Here is a 23940-nt window from a genome sequence, read left to right as displayed (position 1 = left end):
GTCAAAATACATTGCGTCATCATTACGCGACACACCTACAGGGCGTGTACACAAACTGGCATGTTCACAGGTTTAGTATACTTTCAAGGGCTCATATGTTTATAAAATAGCTCATTAACAAACTCATACACGTATTTTTGTAAGAGTCATGCAGAGAGCCAAGAACTAGAACATACAACAACAAAAAAGAAAATGAAACTTGTGTCTCAGACTCAGGCAACATTTTTGACTCCATGTAGGCTATTTTCCTGCTGTAATGATGAAGCTACTTCATTTTGTGATTGCAGAACTTTTAAAATCTCTATGTTCTTTAATAAACACAACAGTTACTAAAGGGAGGTTTTTTTTATTATTAAAATAAGAAATAGGATGTCAGTTAACTGCTGTACATCTTGATTTTAGCTCTTTTATCAATTTTATTACATTTTATTATTGTATAAGAATTTTATTATTATTATTAAGTAATTTGGTGACCCCTGTGTCAGTTCAGTTTGCTGGGCTCCAGTCCCCTAGTTGAGAACCACTATGTGATTTACACACACTAACATACAAAATGTAACGTATATGGAGGGCCAAATTAATCAAATAATATAATTAAATATATATATATATATATATATATATATATATATATATATATATATATATATATATATATATATATATATATTTTATATATAAATAATTAAATGCATAATGAAGTATGAGCATTAAATCCCTAAATAAATCAATAAATGCCACTTGTATTTAATTTTAGTACTAGTTTGCATCCATTTATTTTTTTTAGACATATCTTTGGTAACCCTTAAAATGAAAAGAAACAAAGCTTGTGCTTCTCGAAAAAAAAAACAACCATGATTTAAGCTCAAGCCTTGTGTCTTTCCATTTATGGATTACTAGTGAAAAGACATGAAGCTCATGCTTAAATGAAAAATCAACCCAGTGATAATGCTAAAATTAAAATGGATGCAAACTAGTGCTTAAATTAAATGCAAGGGACATTAATTGATTTATTTTGTAATTTAAAGATACATTTGTTTTTAATTTGTTATAGTTTGTTTTAACAATTTCATTGTGCATTTAATGATTTATTTTTGAGTAATTTGGCCCTCCAAACTAACGTCCCATCTTGTGTTTTCCGATTACAATGATTGATGTATGTGAATAATAATAATAATAATAATAATGGTAACATAACAATGGTTACAATAAGGTTCCATTTGTTAACAATAGTTAATGCATTAAGTATCATGAACAAAGAATATATTTTTACAGCATTTATTAATCTTTGTTAATGTTAGTTAATAAAATTACAATTGTTCATTAGTTTATGTTAGTTCATAGTGCATTAATAATGTTAACATATACCATGTTTTCATAAATAAAAACTGTATTGCTATATGTTGGATTAACATAAGATTAATAAATGCTCTAAAATTATTGTTCAATGTTAGTTAATGTTAACTAATGTTATTAACTAATGGCTATATTGTGTCTTCTGTTATTTTCCTTAAAAAATGTGTTTGTTCGCAAGTAAGCTGCAAATTATTTGGCAATACAAGTACAATTATTTGCCATGTAAAGGAAAGCACAATCAAATATACTGTATAATGTAGTCCACTTCGCAGTTGTACTCCAGCTCAGTAGATGGCGTAAAGTAACTTAATTCTGCTTTATCAACAACGAGAACGTCAAACAATGCAACCTCATCAATGGCCACCTCCAGAATATGTTTAGGCCCAAACAATCTATCGTGTGATATTTTTCAATTTTCAGTCTGTAAACACCAAACCATTAAAATATATAGGAATTATATGTAAGTGAAACATTTTGAGCGTTAAAGAGAGAAAGATAATAAAAAATTAGGGCAAGGACAAAAGGTGGAAGAAAAAACAAAAAGATAAACTTGAAAAATGCAGGGATTCTGTCGCTAATTTTGTGAAGAGCAAAGCATAATCAAAGAGCAATTTTCGTAAAAAGGAAAAGTAGAAAAGAGCTGCGCAAAGAGAAACGTTAGTTTAAGAAAGCCAAGATGAAAAGTCACTACATGTGTCAGTCACTCCCGAACAAGTGTGAGGAACCTGAGCCTACAAACAAGACCCCTGAAAAGGAGGAAAAGTCGGAAAAACAGACGTAAAATCGACCAAAACTATGAACTATTCCAACAAGAGACCACAGAAGGCGCAGAGAGACTATATCAAAACTAACAATGACATAGAATAGAAGACTAAAATAAAAGTCCACTTCTCCCAAGATCTGCTTATTCAGAAAAAGAAATCCAAATTGAACTGAACAGAAATTGTCAATATTTTGTATGTTGGAAAGTCCAGTTTTTTTGAGGATGACCCAATTTTCGGTCAGTTCCTTGTAAATCTGTTGTGTGACTTTAGAAAACAGAATCATATGGACTACTGTTTACAGACCCAGTTATTCACTTTTGTTGGAAAGTGAAGTGCGTTCACACTTCAATTGCACAATAATTTCATCATGAATGAACTAAGAATTGTTACTGTGAGAATGTGAAGTTAAAGTTGCTCATTGAGATATGTTGTACTTGTAATAAGTGGTGTTTTATAAAAAAAAAATCATTAAATGAATACGATATTTTTATTTAAAATTAACAATCTCGAGCATAGTCCTTGAAAACAAATAAAAATGTGCTTGAAAAGTCCTTGAATTTAACTTTGAAGCATCTGTACGAACCCTAAATCCATGTCTTCTGAAGCAATATGATAGGTTTGGGCGGGAAAAAGATCAATATTTACATAAATTTTTACTATACATTTCCACTTTCACATTCTGAAAGTGAAACTGGAGATTTATAGTAAAAAATGGATTGAAATAGTGTCCTGTTTCTGTTGATTGCATCGCTTCAGAACACATATTTAACCACAGGAGTCAAATGGATTACTTTTTATGTGATTTTTATAGCTTGAAAGTTCTGGTCACCATTCACATCCAGTGTGTGGACAGAGCTGAGATTTTCTTTGATGTTCTTCAGGTTAAAGGGGGAAAGAAGGATGCCGGAGTTGACATTGCAGTCCACGTAAGTCTAGTTTTATTCTAAGGATTTAATTCAAAATATGTTTTCCAGCAAGTCTTTTCACTTTGCACACACTTTGCACACACAGCTTCAATGATACAGTCAGTACAACACAACTCAATCAATAAACAGATGTTCAGCGTAGAGCTTCAGGAAGTGTGTGTGGCTTGGACTCTCTCTTCTGGTCTGGTGTTCCGCCGGCCTTTTAAAGCCCGTCTCCACCATCACTGAAATGAGACACAGGGGCTTAGAGTCAATAATCACTAGGTGATGGCACTTACCACTTCCTTTCTCCCCACACATGACCACGTCCCGCTTCACATTCTTCTAAAAATCTTCATTTGTGTTCTGCAGAACAAAGAATGTCATAAACATCTGAGATGGCATGAGGGTGAATACATGATGAGAATTTTCATTTTTGGGTGAACTAATCCTTTAATAATTAATTAGTTACTTTGTAAAAATTCTGTCAACTTAAATGCACAATTCAGAAATAAGAATAGCCACAGTAACGTAGAAGGGTTGCCCTCCTAAGAACACGTAATATTTAAATTGTGTTATTTTTCATTCTCATGTTAATGAAGAAAAAACACTATAAATGGACGTGACAGTTGTGAAAGCGGTATTTACCTACAGTATATGCTACATGATGAGGTAAACTATTCAAAACACTTTAAAACCAGCAAACTTTGACTTCAGACTGAGTCGAGGAGGAGGGCGTGGCCGCAGGGCCAGCGCTGAATCGGCTGATCAGCCAGAGAGCGAGATAAAGAGGAGCTGGAGACGCCAGTTCAGGAGAGGAGTGGGTGAAGTATTTGGTTTTGAGCATGAAACGTGGGAGAGCGAAAAATTGTGGAGGAAGAGATGGAGGTTGGATGGACACAGGTAGATTGAATAGCAGGAAAGAAAGTAACTAAAAAGAGGAAAAATGTAAAGGAGGATAAATCAGAAAGTAGTTTGATAACTAGTGAGGAAGAAGGGGATGAGAGGGATAAAAACTAATTATGAGTACAGTATAGGGTAATATTGAAGTTTAAGGGAGATGGAGTATCAGGAGTAAATCCAATGGCATTGACATATGAATTAAGAAAACTAATGGGTGAGATTACATTTGCAAAAGTATTACAAGATGGTGCCTTGTTGATAGCGTGCAGGAACGAAGAGCAAAAAAATAAAGCAGTAAAACTTAAGATGGTAATGAATTATAAGATTGTAGGACAGAAGTCGTGGGTCTATGGAGTGATAAATGGAGTTCCATTAGGAGTTCCATTAGGAGTTATGGAGGAATTAAAATAGAATGTAGAGGGAGGAAACATCATGGATGCAGTTAGTTTACAAATGTACAGAGAAGGGAGAAGTGTAGACAGTTTGTCGGTACATCTTAAATTGGAAGGGAAAGAAATACCAGATCGAATCAAGATGGGTTTTATAAGCTACCCGATCAGGATGTTTGTAGCTCCTCCTCTGAGGTGTTACAATTGCCAGAGGTATGGTCATACTGCATGTGAATCAAAAATAAGATGTGCATGATTTGGAGGGGAGCATGAGTTTGTGAAGTGTGAGGAAGGAGTAGGATTGAAATGTTGCAATTGCAGAGGAAGTCATAATGTGGCATACGGGGGTTGTGAGGTGAGGAAAAAGGCAATGGACGTACAACAGGAAAAATTTTAAATAACCTAACGTATGCTGAAGCAGTGAATGTAGTAAATACATATTAGGGATAAGCAGAGTGGAAAAGAATGGAGTATGGTAAAGGGACTGAAGGAACACTTAGAGTAATTGGAGAGGGTAGATTATCAGAAGACACAATGATGATAAACAAGAAAAGCTCTTCACGGTAGAAGTGATTAACTGTACTGCACAAACGGAAAGAAGAACAGAAAAGATCCAAATAATTGTTCAAGCGGCAGAGAGATTTCTAGAGATAAAAGGATTGAAATGGGAAGATATAAGGGAAAGTCTAACACAGAATCTCAGTCAAGTCAGGAGACTTGGGTTGGTTAGTATTGTTTATGTTATTTATCTTACAATGGAATACCAGAAGCCTTTGTGCCAATGGTCAAGAATTTAAAGGTTACATAAACCAAATGAAACAATAGCCAGATGTAAAATGCATTCAAGAGTCATAGCTGAATTCTAGATTAGATTTTGTTTTAAAAGGATACATAAGTGTGAGAAGAGATAGGGAGGAAAGTGAAGGGTGTGTCATGTTTTTAAAAGAGGGAATGCCTTATAGAATTTTGGAGAAAGGGGTCACAATGGAATATATAGCAGTAGTAATGTGGATTAAAAAGAAGAATTATGTCATAATAAACTTTTATAATCCATGTAATAGGTTAATACAGGAGAGAATGGAAAAAATAAAAGGTCTAAGTGGTGAAAGGGTGATATGGTGTGGGGATTTTAATGCCCATAATACTTTATGGGGAGGAACAACGACAGACACAAATGGTCAGGCTATTGAAGAGATGATGGGATGGAAAGGAAAAATGTTGTTTGCTTAAATGATGGAAACTCCACACGAATGGATGTGAATTCAGGAAGGGAATCAGCATATAGATCTAACAATTGTTTCATATACATTAGGAGGGATAATACATTGGGAGGTATCAAATAAATGTACAGATGGTAGTGATCATTTTCCTATAAAAAGTACAATTGTAAATAATGAGATAAGGAGGGAAAAATGAGGAAAAACAGGAAAATGAAAGTTTGAGAAAGCTAACTGGGGAAAATACAGAATAAGGAGTGAGGAAGGAATGAAAATGATCAATATTAAGGAAGGCAAAGATATTGAAAGGATAAATATTGAATTAGTTTCAGAGATACAGAATGCTGCAAAAGAATGTATCCCAAATAGTAAAGGAAAGAGAGTGGAGAAAATAGTTCCATGGTGGAAAGAGAAGTGTACAATAGCTGTCAGAAAGAAAAGGAAAGCATTTATTATGAATTATAAATATTGAAGAAAACACATAATTGGGAACATATGATAATATATTAGAAAACTCAAGCAGAAACAAGGAAAATTATAAGGGAAGTAAAGAGAGAGTACTGGAGATAATTTTGTGATGAAATTGGTAAAAGTACTCCAGTTGAGGAAGTGTGGAGCATGATTAAAAAGATAAAACTGGATATTCATATTCTCTCCTAATTCTGCTTAAGTGTGGAAGAGGAAAGTGCAATAAGTGACAAAGAAAAAGCAGAAATGTTCCAGAAACAGTTTTAAAAATAAATAGTTCAGATAATTTGACAAAGGAGAGTAAGGAAATGAGGGAGAAGCTGCAAAGAAAACATCCATATATATTGGAAAGGAGGAGGCCAATGGATGGTTTATTGGATGTTCCGTTTTCATTCCCTGAATTAAAATGAGCATTAGTAAAAATGAAGGTAACAACTCCAGGACAAGATGAAATAAGTCATATGTTAAAAAAGTTAAATGAAGAATTTGAGTAATATTAAAGTTTTATAACAGAATATGGGATGAAGGGATATTACCTCAGAGTTGGAAGGAAGCTTTAATTATTCCTATTAAAAACAGGTAAAGATCCAAATGTAACTCTAAATTACAGACCAATAGCTTTAACCACACATTTATGTAAATAAATGGGAAAAAATTATTACTGACTGGCTAATGTATCATTTGGGGAAAATTAAGTTATTTTCTCCAAATCAAAGTGGATTTAGATGCGGAAGGGGAACAATGGATTCAATTGTGAGTTTGGAATCGGATATAAGGAAAGCCTTGATAAATAAAGAAGCAGTAGTAGCAGTTTTCTTTGATATTGAAAAGGCTTATGATATGTTATGGAAGGAAGGTTTGCTGATAAAATTACTTTTATCAGAAAAAGGTCTGAGTATGGGACCCCACAGGGTAGTGCCATAAGTCTATTGTTGTTTACTATTATGATTAATGATGTATTTGCAACAATAGATATTAATATAGGAAAATCGTTGTTTGCAGATGATGGAGCTCTTTGGATTAGAGGAAGAAATGTGGATTATATGAATAAAATGCAATCAGCTTTAAATAACATTGGGAAATGGTCTTATAAATGGGGATTTAAATTCTCTGTGGAGAAAACTAAATATATTACATTTACAAATAAATATTAAGTAGAGATATAAATCTAAAATGATATAATAAGGAATTAGAACAAGTTAAATTGATAAGATTTCTTGGAATGTGGTTTGACACGAAAATGACGTGGAGTACTCACATAAATAAGATGGAAGAGAAATGTAAGAAGATTTGAAATGAAATGAGGTGTGTTTCAGATCGTGAATGGGGGCTGATAGAATGGCACTGAAAGCCATTTATTCTGCAATGATAAGAGCAATGCTAGAATATGGATGTATGGTTTATGGATCAGCATCTAAATCACAATTAGGAAAACTAGAGAGAATTCAGTCACAAGCATTAAGAATTTGTTGTGGAGCTTATCCTTCTTCTCCAGTAGCAGCATTACAGGTGGAGATGGGAGAGATGCCAATCAACTTAAGAAGGAAGCAACTGATATTGACATACTGGGCAAATTTAAAAGGTCAGAAGGCTAATCACCCTGCAAAAAATTTACTAGAGGCATGTTGGGAACATGGGAACGGGAAAATTAATAGTTTTGGCTTGATTATTAAGGATTTCGTCCAGGGTATGAAATTAAATGTGTATAATGTTACTACCCCAGTGGTAATTTTACCATCAATACCTCTATTGATCTTACCACAGCCAAATGTTGAATTATTCCTATTGGAAGCAAGAAAAGGCTCAAAATGCATTAGAGGTTATATACAGGTTTTTACAGATGCATCTAAAGATCCATGGAAAGATCAGGTGGATGTAGCATACATCATCCCAAGATTGAAAGTGGCAGAAGGAAAAAGGGTATCAGATCAAGTTTCTGTGTTTACAGGAGAATTACTAGCAATTTTGCAAGTTAACAAAATAAAAGATATGGGATTAAACAAAACTCTCATAAGACAGTTCAGTTTTTATGGGTTCCTGCACATATTGGAGTATCAGGGAATGAGGAAGCAGATAAATTGGAAAAACAAGTAATGGAAAAGGAAAATATAGACATGCATATAATGTATAGTAAATCAGAAATCAAATCAATAATAAAAAGGAGTTAAATCAAATATGGCAATTTTATTGGGATAGTGAACAAAAGGGTAGACAGCTACATTTAATACAAGCATCAGTAGGAAGAGGAAGGAATTCGGGTTGGAGGAGAAAAGAAGATTTTATTTTATCTAGACTCAGACTGGGACATACAGGACTTAACTCAACAATGTATATATAATTGGAAAACATTTTACAGGATTGTGTGATTGGTGTGGAGTTAGAGAAACAGTGGAACATGTATTAATACAGTGTAACAGATATACAGTGGAAATAAACAAACTAACAGAGGAATAGCAGAAGAAATGAGAACAACAATTAACCTTAAAGAAGCTTTTAAATCCAGTAAGAGGGGATAGTCTATTAATACAATTTCTGAATAGAACTCGGTTAATTGAAAGAATATAGCTAGGCCATAAAAGTTGTTTTTTTTCTCTCTCTCTCTCTCCTCTCCTCTCTCTGGGCAGTGAGGGACTTGTGGCTGAAATGGAGGAGCTGAACACGCAGCGCTATTGGAAGCACGGGTCCTGAAAGATCTGGAGAGAGAAGGGAAAGAGTCTCTGATCCGTAACTCACAGTAGATGGCGGTAATGCTCTATTTTAGAATGCGAACCGCCAATTAGAGAGCACCTTATTTTAATTCTATCTTTATTGTTATTTGTACTATTTTATCATTATTATTTGTCTTATCATTATCTGTTTTGTGTATTAATGCTTTGGCAATATTAGGCCTATGTAAACACAATCATGCCAATAAAGTACTTTAAAATTGAGAGAGAGACGCACGTGGCCACGTTGTGTGTGTGTGTGTGTGTGTGTGTGTGTGTGTGTGTGTGTGTGTGTGTGTGTGTGTGTGTGTGTATGTGTGAGCGTGTATTTATCACTTTGTGGGGACCAAATGTCCCCATAAGGATAGTAAAACCCGAATTTTTTGACCTTGTGGGGACATTTTGTCGGTCCCCATGAGGAAAACAGCTTATAAATCATACTAAATTATGTTTTTTGAAAATGTAAAAATGCAGAAAGTTTTCTGTGAGGGTTAGGTTTAGGGGTAGGGTTAGGTTTAGGGGATAGAATATAAAGTTTGTACAGTATAAAAACCATTATGTCTATGGAAAGTCCCCATAAAACATGGAAACACAACATGTGTGTGTGTGTGTGTGTGTGTGTGTGTGTGTGTGTGTGTGTGTGTGTTTTATGTTGGGTTAAGTCTCTCTCTCTCTCTCTCTCTCTCTCTCTCTCTCTCTCTCTCTCTCTCTCTCTCTACCTATCTATCTCTCTCTGTGTGTGTGTGTGTGTATGTTTTATGTTGGCTTAAGTCTATGTTTACCATTAAACTATGTTGACTGTTCAGCCGGTTCCCGCCTCCTTGCCCGTCCTTATACTGGAAATTATATAGGCCCTACAGTACAGTGCTATATTGGAAATTAGTTATTGTTAGAACAGTAAAATAGCTTTTGTACCTCTTTAGACATTTTTAAGCATTCCCGAGTAAAACGCTGATCTGATGACAAAATATGGAAAGTGGCAATATATCGGTAGCCTATAGGCCTAAAGTTTTTGCTAAAACCGTTATTGGATAAATATTTTCATATCGGTGTAGTAATGCTAACCTACAGTCAGCTTGATACAACAGACAAAGAATGTGAAAATGTGTTGTCCTTAATTACCCATCTCTACAACTTCCATGTGGTCCACGCTTTCCTGGTCTTGAGAAGCTGGTGACGCGTTTCAGCTCAAGGGATCTAGAGCTGGTTCTGCTAGTGCTGAAGAATGTTGGTTTTGCTCTGAGAAAGGATGATCCGCTTACCTTTAAGGAGCTCATCTCAGAGGCTCAGCGGAATGCCAGCACTGAAGGGGAGGGTTTTCAGGACCAGAAAAAAGTTAGACTGTAGACCATCACATTTTCTCCAAGAAGACCAATTAGAATTTTTTTTTTACATTTAGCCTACTTGAAAGTAGTTCTACTAATAAGAGCTGCTAAACGGTGCTTATAAAAGGCAAAGTCAGGTCTCAAGTGCAACAGCATTCTAGAATGCTGTGACGATATTGTTATAGTGCTAGATTATGGTCATGTTGATTAGGTCATGAGTCATTAACAAAATGTGTAGTCATCAATGGTTTATTGTTGATTAAGTTCTCTCAAGAAAAAATAAACAAGCTTGAGCACAATGGATCAGATAGTTCTGTTATTTACAGGGTGGGATTGTCAGATAATATGGCCAGTCCTTCCTATAATATACATTATTGTTAGGTTAATTCTAAAACCCTTAACCTGAAATCGTGGTTGACTTATGTTTCTTTTTTTTTTTAAGCTTGCCTGTCAGGTTTGATTTTTTTGAGACTTTGCTGGCTCTGAAGAACAACGACATGCAGAAGATTCCAGGTTATGACCTTGAATTTATGGAGAAATTAAGGAAACATCAGAGGACTTTGGTCAGAAAATGTATGATGTTATTTTTCGCATTACTGGCATTATTCATTTGCACATTATTTATTAATAAGGTGGAGGCCTTGTGATGCAACAACCCTAAAAGTGCTGTTTACATGCTGTGCAAGTCTATTTATTTAATCGCATGACCTTGCTTTGAGTTATTTCACTAGTTGTACACAGCATTTGTCAGAATAACCTGAAAAATATTATGGGCTTAACCCTAATTGGCCTAATAAATATTTGGTGTTATTGTTGCAGTACTATATGTACTACTTGCCCTGTCCACTGGGGGGCAGACTAACTCAATGGTTTGATGTAGACACTCTGATCTGAATATTGAAAGGAGGCTTTGTAACACTTTTTTTTTTTTTTTTTTTTTTTACAGATTAGTGCTGTAAATATGTCTTTTTCCTCATGACACTTAATAGATTCACAGCAGTGAAGTTGAGGATCTCACTTGAGAATCTTCTGGAAGCTGGACGAAAACAAGACAACCAGCCAGCCCACCAAAGGGAAACAATCCATCCATCCATCCATCCATCCATCGTCAACCGCTTATCCTGTGTACAGGGTCGCGGGGGGCTGGAGCCTATCCCAGCTAAAGGGAAACAAGTAAGGAAAAATTTGAAAATTAGGTTTTTGCTCTTTTTGGAATGGTTTTTTCAGTTATTTAAATGCTCTGATTAACTGTTTCTTACAGCCCAGAAACATTTAATGTATTTCTGTTTTGTGCCTCATTTGGGGCTTCTGAGTATATTTTAGCTTTGTGAGGGTCAAGGTCCAGGCACAGATTTACATCTGAAATGTTGACTTCTCTTTATGAATTTGCAGTACAATGCAAAGATGTTGGAGCTTCTCGCAAACAAAGAATGAACACAGACATCAGATTATACCAAGTGAAGACTATTTGGATGCATTTGAGAAGGTTTGTCAGCATACTTTTACCTCTAATCCATGCTCGCATGCTCTTTTTCTTGTTATTATTGATTTTCACTTGCGTTTGCCATGTTTTCCCATTTTTGGCTAATTTTTTATCACAATTTTCAGTTTGCACTATTTAATTGCAAATCTGATGCAGTCACGGTTTCTGGAAAAGTAATTGTTGTTCCAAAACATGCAACTAATTTTGGATCATTTGTCATAGTGGCTGTTTAGGTGATGTTTGGTTTCATAACTTAAATGCTTTTTAAGATGTTTACACAATTCAATTATGTACATGACTACACAATGACCAAAATGTATTATAAAGGGGCACTTTTTTTGTTTAATTATGGACCTGCTTGTGAGGGAAAAGTATGATAGTACTGATGCATAAATGTTTGGTTTTGTTTTAGTGAATCCGTTTTAATAGAAAGTGAACACTTCTGTAATTTTAGGTTAAAAACAGGGAAATAAGAGGAATTCTGTAAAGATAACCATGGTAGCCATGAATAATTACATTATAATAATTACACACACTGAAATATTTTAGTTACATTTATTTATTAGTTCAGTTGCATGTTACCAGACACCCAGTTGTTTTCTTCCTGTGTTCCAAGCATGACCAAATATTTGTAAAAAAAAGATGAATTGCTCATTTACTGGTAGTTGATTGCTTTTTCTTTCTCTCAGGCTAGGATTGAAAGATCAGCAAGAATGGGAAATTATTCATGTTCTAATGGACTGCTGCATGCAAGAGAAAAGTTTTTTAATAGATTATATGCTGTTCTTGCAGATACATTTTGCTCACATGACCGACAGTTCCAGGTAGAGTGGAACAGCACTGATTAGTTGTTTTAACTGCATTAGAAGCTGCTAAGTTTCATAATAAGAATTTTCAGATTATAATTAATATTTTTTTTGTAATAATTACAATTGTCATTTCAATATAAGTATACAAAAGTGTTTAGAAAATGTCTTTATTAAACAAATATTGCTTTTTCAAGTTAGTCTGCTTACACCCAATTAGTCGCAGGTTGCTTTTTGTCACAGTGGCAGAAAAAGTATGTGAACCCTTTGGAATTAGCTGGTTTTCTGCATTAATTGATCACAAAATTAGATCTCAAGTGTAGACAAAGCACAGTGTCCTTATGCTAACAACACAAACAATTAAAATATTTTATGTATTAATTGAACACATCCATTAAACATTCACAGTGCTGTGGAAAATGTAATTGAACCCCATAGGCTAAAGATGTCAACAAAAGCAAATTGGAGTCAGGAGTTGGCAAATTGGCCTCCAATTAATGAAATGAGATTGGAGGTGTGGGTTAGGGATAATTTGACTTATAAAAACCACTCAAACATTTTGAGTTTGCTATTCACAAGAAGCATCTGCTGACATGGGCCATGCCTCTCAAAAATTATATTTCAGAAGAAACATGATCAAAAATGCTTGCTTTGCATAAAGTTGGAAAGGGTTACAAATTTATCTTGAAGATCTTAGATATTCATCTGTCCACAGTGAGACTAATTGTCTATAAATGGAGACAATTTAGTGCTGTGGTTACTCTCCCTAGAAGTGACCTTCCACAAGATGACTCAAAGTATGCTCAATGAGGTAAAAATAATGCTAGAATGACAACTAAAAATGTAATGAATCAATGGAACTGTTTAATATCTCTGTTTGTGAGTCTACTATATGGTAACATTAAACGGGCATGGTGTCCTTGGCAGAACATCATGAAGGAAGCTAATTTCCAACAAAAACATTGCTGCGTGACTGAAGTTTGCCAAAGACCACATTGACACTCCACAATTCTATAGGGAAAATGTTTTGTGAAACTAAGGTTGAATTGTTTGGGAAGAGCACGCAGCACTACAGATGGCCTAAAAAGGGCATGGCATACCAACATAAAAACATCATCCCACATCCTACAGGATAATGTGAGGCTGGCTGTGCACCAACTGTAGCTCAGCAGAAGTTGGGTGATGCAGCAGGACTAAACATCTAAGTAAATACAATTCAGAATAGCTTAAAAAAAAAAAGAAAATCCACCTTTTGGAGTTGCCCATTCAGAGCCAAGACTTTATTGCTGTCATATGAGGATCGACCAGTTATTAAATCCAAGGGTTCACTTACTTTTACCACAGCACTGTGAATTTTTAATATATGTGTTCAATAAAGACATGAAAGATTATAACCGTTTGTGTGTTGTTGTCTTAAGCACAGTGTTTTTGTCTATACTTTGATGAAGATGATCACATTTTATGATCAATTGATGCAGAAAACCAGCTCATTCCAAAGGGTTCACATAATTTTCTTGCCACTGTGTATGAGAATTATGAATTAAATCTATTTTGTAAAATGTAAATTCTGCATTAATCTCCTTTCCTTCTGTTCTTTAGATTACCTTTCTGTTCAGTTTATGGGATAAGTTCAAAGACCTGGAAAACCTTTCTATTAGGTCCTTCAGTCCATTTGGGCACACATCTTTTATACAGGAAGTGTATTTCTCTTTCCATTCTTAAGGTAATATTTGCCCACACTTCTCCAAGAGAATGCATGTATGATTTGTAATGTGTGTAATGTTATATTTCCAGTTCTCTATATGAATCACTTAGACGCTTAAGGATGTCTTATTTTTCTACTTTTTTCTCTCTATCTCTCCCGTTTTTAAAAGGCTATTGACTTTGGAGAGCTTGATAAGCCTGAAGTTAAATTCCTGAAACAGATTCTCTTCAGGCTTCTTGGAGAAACAGAGCCAGAGGATCTTTTTTACATATATTTTTATATATGTATATGTGTGTGTGAGCATGTATTTATCACTTTATGGGGACCAAATGTCCCCATAAGGATAGTAAAACCTGAAATTTTTGACCTTGTGGGAACATTTTGTCGGTCCCCATGAGGAAAACAGCTTATAAATCATTCTAAATTATGTTTATTGAAAATGTAAAAATGCAGAAAGTTTTATGTGAGGTTTAGGTTTAGGGGTAGGGTTAGGTTTAGGGGATAGAATATAAAGTTTGTACAGTATAAAAACCATTATGTCTATGGAAAGTCCCCATAAAACATGGAAACACAACATGTGTGTGTGTGTGTGTGTGTGTGTGTTCATTAATGTTTAATGAAGTCTGTAATGTTTACAGACTTCTAATTTGTTAAGGGCATGGATAAGACAAAAACATTATTTTTGAAGGTATGGAAGGCAATAGCATGACTTTACTATTGAGATAAATGTTTAGTGTTTAGGTTTTGTTCACAATGACATTATTGTAAATTGTAATTATGAATGAAATGAAAAAGGAAGAGGAAATTGATTTATGTATTCATTAGCTTAGCTATAACAATTTTAACAGTATGCTTAAATATTCATTTGTCAGCGCAAATGTTTAAATATAGAACAATTGTTTAAAAAAAAAAAACAATCAAATATGAAAATATATTGTGTAGGGCACCCTGAGTAGATTTTAAAATGGTGTGTGTGTGTGTGTGTGCGCCAGGATCTCTGGAGTTCCCAAACTGGAAATACTTCGGGAAGGCTTGAAGCTTTTCGTCATTCACTTTCTACTTCGAAACGTTCATACACAAGAACCAGCTGAGCAGGCCAAGCTACTAATGGACAGAGCCGTCGTCGCCACAAAGTCCAAAGAGGCCCAGGACACCAAACTCAAGCTATAGAACTATTGCCACTCATACAGTTGTAACATCTAGGTTTATGTGCTTTTCTTCTGAAATATTGTGCGAATGTGTGCAAGGTGCATTAGACTCAAAAATCCTTGTAGTATTTATTACTACTTTGATTCATGCAATGACTAGACCTGCATGCAGACCTTAAGACACATACCAGTCTTTGGCATGTTAGTATATTTTATCTTTAGATATTTATAAAGAAATATCCACTTGAAGATAAAAATTGTTTTGTCCATTTTGAATATTGCCCCACATATATGAATAGATGTTTTGTACAGAAAAACATACATAAACTATTTGCCTTTTCAGAAATTCTCTGAGAATGTGGTCAGTTGTCAGCTTTGTACAGGTATTATATTTATGTTTCTGGTAATTCAGCATATAAATGCTTTAGTTGCAGAGTGGGAAATTTTTTTAAATTATCATTATAATTCTTTATAAAGTGCCTAATTTCTTTAAACATTACAAAACCAGTAATCTTTCATTTGAAAACTTAACAACCGAAAATAACAAACGCTGCTTTTTTGTTGAGAAAAAAAAAAAATGGCCATTTTAGTGCATGTTATAGACATACTAGAAATAAAAAAGGCTTGTTCTTCAGCAGAACACACAGAGAGTTTTTAAGAGAATATCTCAGCTCTGTAGGTCCATATAATGCAAGTGTTATGTGACCAGATCTTTGAAGCTCCAAAAATCACATAAAGGACACATAAAAGTAATCCATAAGACTCAAGTAGTTATATCTATATCTTAAGAAGCATTATAATAAATGTGGGTGAGAAGCATATCAATATGTAAGTCCTTTTGTACTATAAATGTCCCCTTTTTTTATTCTTTCTCATTTTGAAAGTGAAAGTAGAGATTTATGGTTAAAAAAATGATTTTTATGTGGCATATATGTGATTTTTGGAGCTTCAAAGATCTGATTACCATTCACTTGCATAGTAAGGACCCTCTTGGGATGGCATGAGGGTGAGTAAATTAGATCATTTTCATTTTTGGGTGAACTATCCCTTTAACTCTAAAGGTTAATCTCTAACTGTAAATAGCCCTGTATTAACTTAGTTGAGTAAAGAGCACAATCATGTATGTTTTCACAGACACAGTAGGAAATGTGGGCTCATTGCAGTTGCTTGGAATAACTGTGCATGCAGTAGTGCTCCGGACATGACTGGCTGGTGTAGCATAGCAGAGGGTTACCGTTACATTTGATGCCCATGGTTAATTAATTAGCAACATTGGCATTATTGACATCAATCCACAGCATGGAATGATCTGAGGATGAGCTTCGGTCATCAAGGGTCAGGCATCGGAAACATCACCCTCTCTCCAGCTATGGAACAATCTTCTTCGCCCATTCTTTAGTGCTGTACCTCTGTCTTGAGATATATTTCAGTTTAAGGATCAAGAAGAACCTCCAAATTGAGTGTTATTCTATGCTGGCAGTTGCATTATGGCAGTTCCAAAGGTAACTGACTTAGTGTTGAAAGAGTTAACTGTTCAATTACATTCACTGGGTCTGATTAATTAACTCTTATCATAAAAACTGTCACATTAGAACCCGTAATAATGACACAGCAGTCTGGCTTCTTTTTTCTCACAGTTGCAGAGTTGGAAAAAGTGAGGGTTACCTACAGATGGCCCACTTTTCCACCCCTTCACAAAGACAGCATTGTCACCATATGTGAGAAGAAACGTATAATGGAGGTCCAGCCCACTAAGATACACACAGGTGATTGTCACTAGTATGTGTGTTTTAGTGGCTATTGTCTGTCTGTGTGAGACCATAGGAAGGTTGATACTGACCTTAGTTTGAACTGGCAATAGGAAGCAAAGTTGCCTTTGAACTGATAACACCACAGTTAGAAAAATGTTTGATAGGATATTACAAGTTCCTCTACAAAAGAGCAAGTCACATATATGAGAATTGTGACAGCTTTCATCTTAAAATGTTCTAATATCTTTTTCTTTATCTTGTGCTTTAGTTCATACAAGTCCTGTACATAAATCTCAGGCAAAGATATATAGGAAAATTACTGGCACTGGGTCCCTATTGACAAATTACAATGAGTATAATTTTAACACTTGTTTTTGTCTCTCATTTAACTGTATCATCCAGGCCTTCAGGTGGAGACTATCCCACCTTGCTCACTTATGTGTTGCTCACCGATCGTTAGTGGGTGGTAGGAGTTCTTTGTACTTACACAGCTGGGCAAACCTACAGTTATGGTAAATTAGGCTTTAAATCAGTAACTAGTGCTTTTCAGGGTGGCCAGGTTATTTCCATATTACATGCCAATTACTGTAATTCAAATAAATTGCTCACACAAATTCAATATTTTGTTACATTTTATGAGGATTACCTCTTTTACTTTATGCTCTTTAATCTATGTTTCCCAGTATGGCAAAAGTATATAAATAGAGTGCTGTAAAATGACTACCAGTACCAAATTCTGTAAATGTTTTCATATACTGAAATCACAATGTGACCTGCTGACAGGATGATGTTTGGAAAAAATCTCCTGTTGAGAAGTTGATCTCAAACTGCAGTAAATTGTGGAGGTTATAGAATCTAGACATTATAAGTCATTATATAAATAATTTCTGCCATGAGTTATCTTGAAGCACTGGAGTCTGGACTTAGTTCATAACATTCATAGTTTTGTATTATGCATTCAACTTTCGTCTTTTGTTAGCTCTCCCCTTTGGGGAATTCTTGTTGCTGTTTTAAATGCTTTCGTCTATTACAGGGGTTTTCAAACTTTTCGATATCAAGGACCCCCAAATGTAATGATTTTGTGAAGAACCTCTTCCTAAAGGTTCCAATATATTTTCAGGTATTAAAAACAATTTCAAATGTGTTTCAATTTCATGAAGACAATTTAATGTATTTCGGGGGCTTTTTTTTAAGAAAAAACGATTTCATTTATTAAAGAAATTTAAATATTATCTGACAAATATTTAGCCTTTATATATACTTTGACAGTGTATCTTTTTTCTACCCAATATTTGAGTTATATTAAAAGTATTAATCCGAAGAGAAACATGTAAACTATACAGAAATGTAATTAATGTAATTTAGTATGTGTGTGTGTGTATAATATATATATATATTGTATTTTTTTTTTACATTTATGAACTCTATTTGTTATTGCTGTCGATTTCATGCGTTAATTCAGTGCGATTAATTTTATAAAAAATAACGTGTTAAAAAATTTTACGCAATTAATCGCAATGCCTGCACTGATATGGAAGATTCCTGAGAAATGCAAGCTTGTACTACCACCTGTTTACTCCAGAGAGCAGTAAGTGAAATTTCAGCTGTGTGGCAACATGCAGTTTATACAGTGAAGAAAACACCCTTGAGCAGCGGAACACAAACATGCGTTACGTTCTTGCGTTCTAAACACTTGATGGAGCGCAAATCCGAGCTAAGAGATCTCAAGATGTGTTCTAAGTATTAAACTATATTTAACTTGTGACCTAAAAATGTTATGTGTATGACGCAATGCACCCCTACAAGCATGTCTGACGCAGGTGTAAATTGACGGTCCTTAAACAAGCCCTTATAATAAATGTCAAACTGATTGACAAATTCACTTGTGTAATGGATTGCTGTGAACTGTATGCCAATGATTGACTTATGATCAATAATATGGTAGTAAACAATACATTGTATTGTAAAGCCGCTTTTTGTATTGTCTTATCAATGATGAACTCTTCTGCTACAAGAATGTAATGCATTGTAATTATCTTCATATTTTTTATTAGGGCTATATATATAATATATAAAGATAACTATGTATCATTATTTCATAATTATATATTGAATTATATTTATATGAGGGGCTTTCTCAGCAAATATTGTATATGCGATTAAATGCGATTAATCGGGACACCATGTAATTAATTTGATTAAACATTTTAATCGATTGACAGCCCTACTATTTCTCTCTCTCTCTCTCTCTCTCTCTCTCTCTCTCTGGGACCTCCTTGCACACCCTCGAGACCCACTGGAGGTCCCCAAATCCCAGTTTGAAAACACTTGACAGTAGCCTACCTTTTTCCAACGCTATAGCATTAAATGCAAATGTATCATCTTGAGAGTTATCAAGTCAACAACATCATCTTTAGTATGAATACAAATGTCTGCTTGCCAAACAATCGTCTAAAGCATTTAGACATTTACAGTCTCTCCTGCTATATGGCAAAGTTAAGAAATGGTCAAAACTGTTTTTTGAGCAATAAATAGGGAACTGATTGTGACGAATGGGTTCACCAAAATCCATGGCTTATTATGCAATAAGTGATGTGGAACAAATAGCTAAATATTATTTTGAGGCCCTTAAACAACTGCTGAAAGTGGCTTAGTTACTATATGAAACATGGGGGGCATTTTTAGCTCACATTCACTGTCCGAATAGACAGTTCTCATGGCCCCGGACTGATGGGAGTGGATGGTGATTATATTTAAATGTCCTCTAATTGATTCAAAGAAGCTCCTTGGCAAAGACCAGATGGATCTCTGGGTTTATTGCCTAATAAAGCATGTCATTATTAATAAAGGAGGAAATGCACTTATGCGAAGTAGACCTCAATTAGAAAGCAGAAAAGACCATTAAAATAGTCTTATCGTGTAGATACCGCACTCACATTTTTTCTTTATCATTTTCATCTGATGTCCGTTCAAAGCAGGCTACAATTGCTCTTATATGTGTGCTATAGGCTAACTAAATCATTCTGTACATTAAATAAACTTTAGGCTAAATAAAACACGAGTTGATCACCAGTTTAATATACAAGGTATGAGCGACACGGCACCTAAAAATAGCCGCTCTGAGGGCAGATGGACTGCGTCTCAAAGGTTCATTACTGGGTGCCCATTGCTGTTGTGGTGAGAAATGTTTCGCCATATTCGAGTATGCTCATTCGCACATTTGCACGGATATGAGAGCTCTATAAACAGCGATTCCCATGACCCGACCATGCCACTGACTACAGAGACCGCTTCAGATCCATCCTTTCCTGTTGACGGTTTTCCATCCACAATTACAAGGAATCTTGGACTTTTCCTAGTGAATTTTTAAATATTGCTACAGCATACAAAAATGGGGGCAAAATAATTGTATTCACAGAACAATAATTCACATGCATTTTCGTTATAAATACATTGTATAAAAATAAACAGATCACATATGGTGCTCGTAGATATGAACGTGTTGCGAGTTCAGAAATCAAATCTAACACGCAGTGGTTATCGAAGAGAAACATGATGCTAATTATTACTGATAGTGATACTACTCATTTGGCATGATGTAATGCTATTTTACCACATGCTCAGCAACCATAACATCAAGCTACCTTCAGGAGAAGAATCCAGTCAATGTTTGGATGGGTTACAAAGATGTCCTCCTCTCAGCATGCCTGGCCAAATAGATCTCTGATTTCCACAATGACTGGTGGATGATAAAACATGCAAATCACATATTTCTTCACATAAGTGTTTTTGTGAACAACGAATGGTCTCACTGTTGTGGACTAATGTCACTGCCGTTGGTTCGTTCATCGTCGGAAGAACAATCAGATGAATGCAACATATAATTTTCCCCTTCATCGTCGTCACTGTCTCTAAAGTCCCGTATTCTGTTACTTTTCACTGAGTCTACCTTCTGATAATCCTTCTGCTCCGATCCGTCCTGATTGTTTTTACCTTTCTGTTTCTCGGCCTCCTGAGCGGCTTGTTCTTTTGCCTTTTTACTGCGTTTCCATTTCATACGCCTGTTCTGAAACCAAATTTTCACCTGAAAAAAATATAATCATAACATTAGCCTATATTTATAACTAAAGCATGTTAAAAAAAAAATGAATTAAGAGCAAATGCAATCGAATTTGGCACTTTGATGTTAATAAGCCATGCATAGATATAATATGCTTAAAAGCTTAATATATATATATATATATACACACAACTACCTCCAATGGTTGAATATATATAGGCCTACATATAGTCAACCATTGGAGGTCCAGTTATAAAAATTGATTTATGACAAATTATTTCATTTATGACAAAGTAGCTTGCTTCAGTCGATGAGTGCAGACAAGCCAATTGGGAGAAAAAAGAGGGTTTACCTGCGTCTCTGTTAACATTAAAGATGTGGCCACTTCAAAGCGTTTGGGTCTCGAGAGATATTTATTCAATTTAAATTGATGCTCAAGTTCAAGCAGCTGCTGGCTTGTAAACGCGGTTCTTGGTCTTCTGCACTTCCCGAGTAAATTTGACTGCGCCTGACCTGCAGAATAAAAAATACAGCTATTAATTTAACATTATAAAAATGTTTTTATTGCATCTCTATTTCAGCAGAAATGGCTATGTGTTGCAAAACACTGCACAAAATAGAATGATGTCAACACATGTTGATATGTAGGTCATGTTAGCAACATTTCACGGGCAGTGGACCTGTGGACCCTTCTTTTCACACATTTTTATTTCAGTAAAAACAGCAGTAATGTTAGTGCACCACACAGTTACAATTAATAATGTATACAGCGTTTAATTTACACTATATAACCGTGCATTTGGAAATCAAGCAAGAAATGTTAAAAGATCTCATTCTTAAAAAGCGTCAGAGCAATTCTCACACATAGCCTCTATTTGCCACGGCATTGTCAGTACTCCTGATAACATTTCCACCCCACATCTGATTTGTTTGGGAGAGGTTTGAGAAAATTTGCAGACTAGCAGCGGAACAGAAAGACAGTGTCTGCAGTGTCCACAGTTGGCAGGCTGTGCTTTTCACACTCGTCCGTCACTTTCCCTCTGTCCATTATCTGTCCATTTTAGCTCATCTTTAAAAGAAAGTGTCCTTCACTTTTACGAAATGACCCAAACACATGCTGTTTCTGGCTATTGTGACGTTGCTCTGACCAGATCTCAGAACAGTATTTTGGGGAAGCAGATTTGTTATCAAGTTTCAGCATCTTGTTTCACTCGTTGATGATAACATTTGTTAGGCCTACCCTGCAAGCTTACCAATTTAAAATAAGTTAATAATACAAAATAAAAAAGTTTTCTGATGGAAATAATTAAAAACATATTGCTAGCCATTATAAAAAATAAATTAAAAGTTAAAAAAAAAAAAACGGTAAAGGTAAATTACCGGCACATGTGGTTGCCAAACATTTGCAGTAAAAATGTTCAGGCTTCGCGGGATAAAATTTTGATGCCTGAATGGTTACCGTTTATAATATTTAAGGATATAAACTTGATACAATAACAATCTGGAACTGTATAAATCAGCGTTTCACTTTATAATGTAGCCTGTTGTTCTTCACTAGTAATTGCAGAAAGACACATGATGACATAAAGTTAGTCAATAGTGACTCTTCCTGAAGCAATGACCAACAAACATGTAGAGACAGTGCTCAGTGTCACTCACACGAACACCATTAGGATAACACATGTGAAATTAAATTAATGCTGTAAACATTAACTAAATTAAATTAAATATAAAACAGAATACCCCAATGCACATAACTGATATTAAAAATAAGAAGAAACATAACTATTCACATAAAATATAATGAAATGTGATGAGTCATGCAGGGAATTCTGGGACATTTTTAACATAATTTTAACAATAATTTACTTTAGAAAGTACACATACTCCCTTGTTAAACATAATATAAAATTTGAATGTTTACTTGTAATACTTTTACATTTTTTTTACATTATTTTACCGTAAAATTACATGTATTGTCCTGTTAATTTTTGTATATGTTTACCATACATTTTTTATTGTAGCATTTTTTACAGTCTTTTACGTTATTTTTTTTACAGTGCATGTAGATCTCCGAGTTTCATCTGGAAAGCACCCCCTTTTAATGAACATCTGCTAAACATCTTACAAACATCAGATTTACAAACAGTCTAAATCTGTAACATCTCAAAGACATCTGCTGAATGTCTCATAGACATCCAAGAGGAAACGTCTTATAGATGTATTGCAGATAAACAAACGACCTAAAATATGTTGTACATGTGCCATCAGGGTATATAGGTATACGCTAAATTAGACAAAATAATGCATTAGAAATAATTAATGTTGAAGTGTGTCCCAACACACCATATTTGTGGTCACACTAGTGTCATTGCCACATGCGTTTCAAAAGTAGACAAACTTACTGTTGAAATCTGAAATCTTGGGGAGCATCATTCCTGCAGTTGAGACCCTCAGCCAGTGATCGAGCTGAAAGGAGCTGGCGGTCAGTTTGAGGGGGTCATTATGATTGTGATGCGACCCGTGAGGATAGGAGTAGGACAGGGCCGGGTGCTGACCAAGCGCTGCTGCTGAGTAAGTGTACATTGGATGGCCATAGAGAGCTTGCGGATGAATCCCTGTACTCTGAGGGTGTAGTCCGACCATGCCTGAATGTGGAGAGTTCAAGAAACCCGGTTTGGGAATGAAGCCGCAAGACGATATCCTGGGGGGCGACGGAGTCTCTGTCCGAAGTGATTCGGTGTTTGTGTTCAAGTCCGTCGCCTGGTCACATTCAGAGGATGATATGGAGGAGGTGACCAGCGCCAGTGGCGAGGTCTGTACTTTTGGTGGGTCAACAGCCAGAAGTGCGTCAATACGAAAGTTTTTAGATTTCTCCATCTGTCCCACCTCACTTGCAGATTAACACGTTGTTCGAATCTACAAAGTTTGTCGCGAGTGTCACCGTTTCGCTCC

General features: G+C 35.2%; 1 protein-coding gene and 1 pseudogene across 1 annotated transcript; one reads left to right on the top strand and one right to left on the bottom strand.

The window, feature by feature from the left end:
• Window positions 1-9651: 9651 nt before the first annotated feature.
• LOC127655277 (nucleolar MIF4G domain-containing protein 1-like) lies at window positions 9652-15196 on the top strand (annotated as a pseudogene).
• A 5130-nt stretch (window positions 15197-20326) lies between these two features.
• On the bottom strand, window positions 20327-23940 carry LOC127653191 (motor neuron and pancreas homeobox protein 1-like). The gene is made up of 3 exons (XM_052139781.1): window positions 23391-23940; window positions 21338-21498; window positions 20327-21009 (listed from the first exon to the last, which is right to left on the bottom strand). The coding sequence occupies exons 1-3, from the start codon at window positions 23863-23865 to the stop codon at window positions 20734-20736; spliced, it is 912 nt and encodes a 303-aa protein (XP_051995741.1). The 5' UTR covers window positions 23866-23940; the 3' UTR covers window positions 20327-20733.

This window comes from Xyrauchen texanus, chromosome 2 (assembly GCF_025860055.1).
Source record: "Xyrauchen texanus isolate HMW12.3.18 chromosome 2, RBS_HiC_50CHRs, whole genome shotgun sequence".
NCBI lineage: Eukaryota > Metazoa > Chordata > Actinopteri > Cypriniformes > Catostomidae > Xyrauchen > Xyrauchen texanus.
This window is presented reverse-complemented; position numbering and strand designations above follow the sequence as displayed.

Excerpts from the sequence above, each read along its gene's own strand:
- LOC127653191 (XM_052139781.1), bottom strand. The coding sequence starts at position 23,865 with ATGGAGAAATCTAAAAACTTTCGTATTGACGCACTTCTGGCTGTTGAC. Across the intron at positions 21,499-23,390 it reads CAAGATTTCAGATTTCAACA|GTCAGGCGCAGTCAAATTTA; the intron begins GTAAGTTTGTCT and ends TTTATTCTGCAG. Across the intron at positions 21,010-21,337 it reads TAATGTTAACAGAGACGCAG|GTGAAAATTTGGTTTCAGAA; the intron begins GTAAACCCTCTT and ends TATTTTTTTCAG.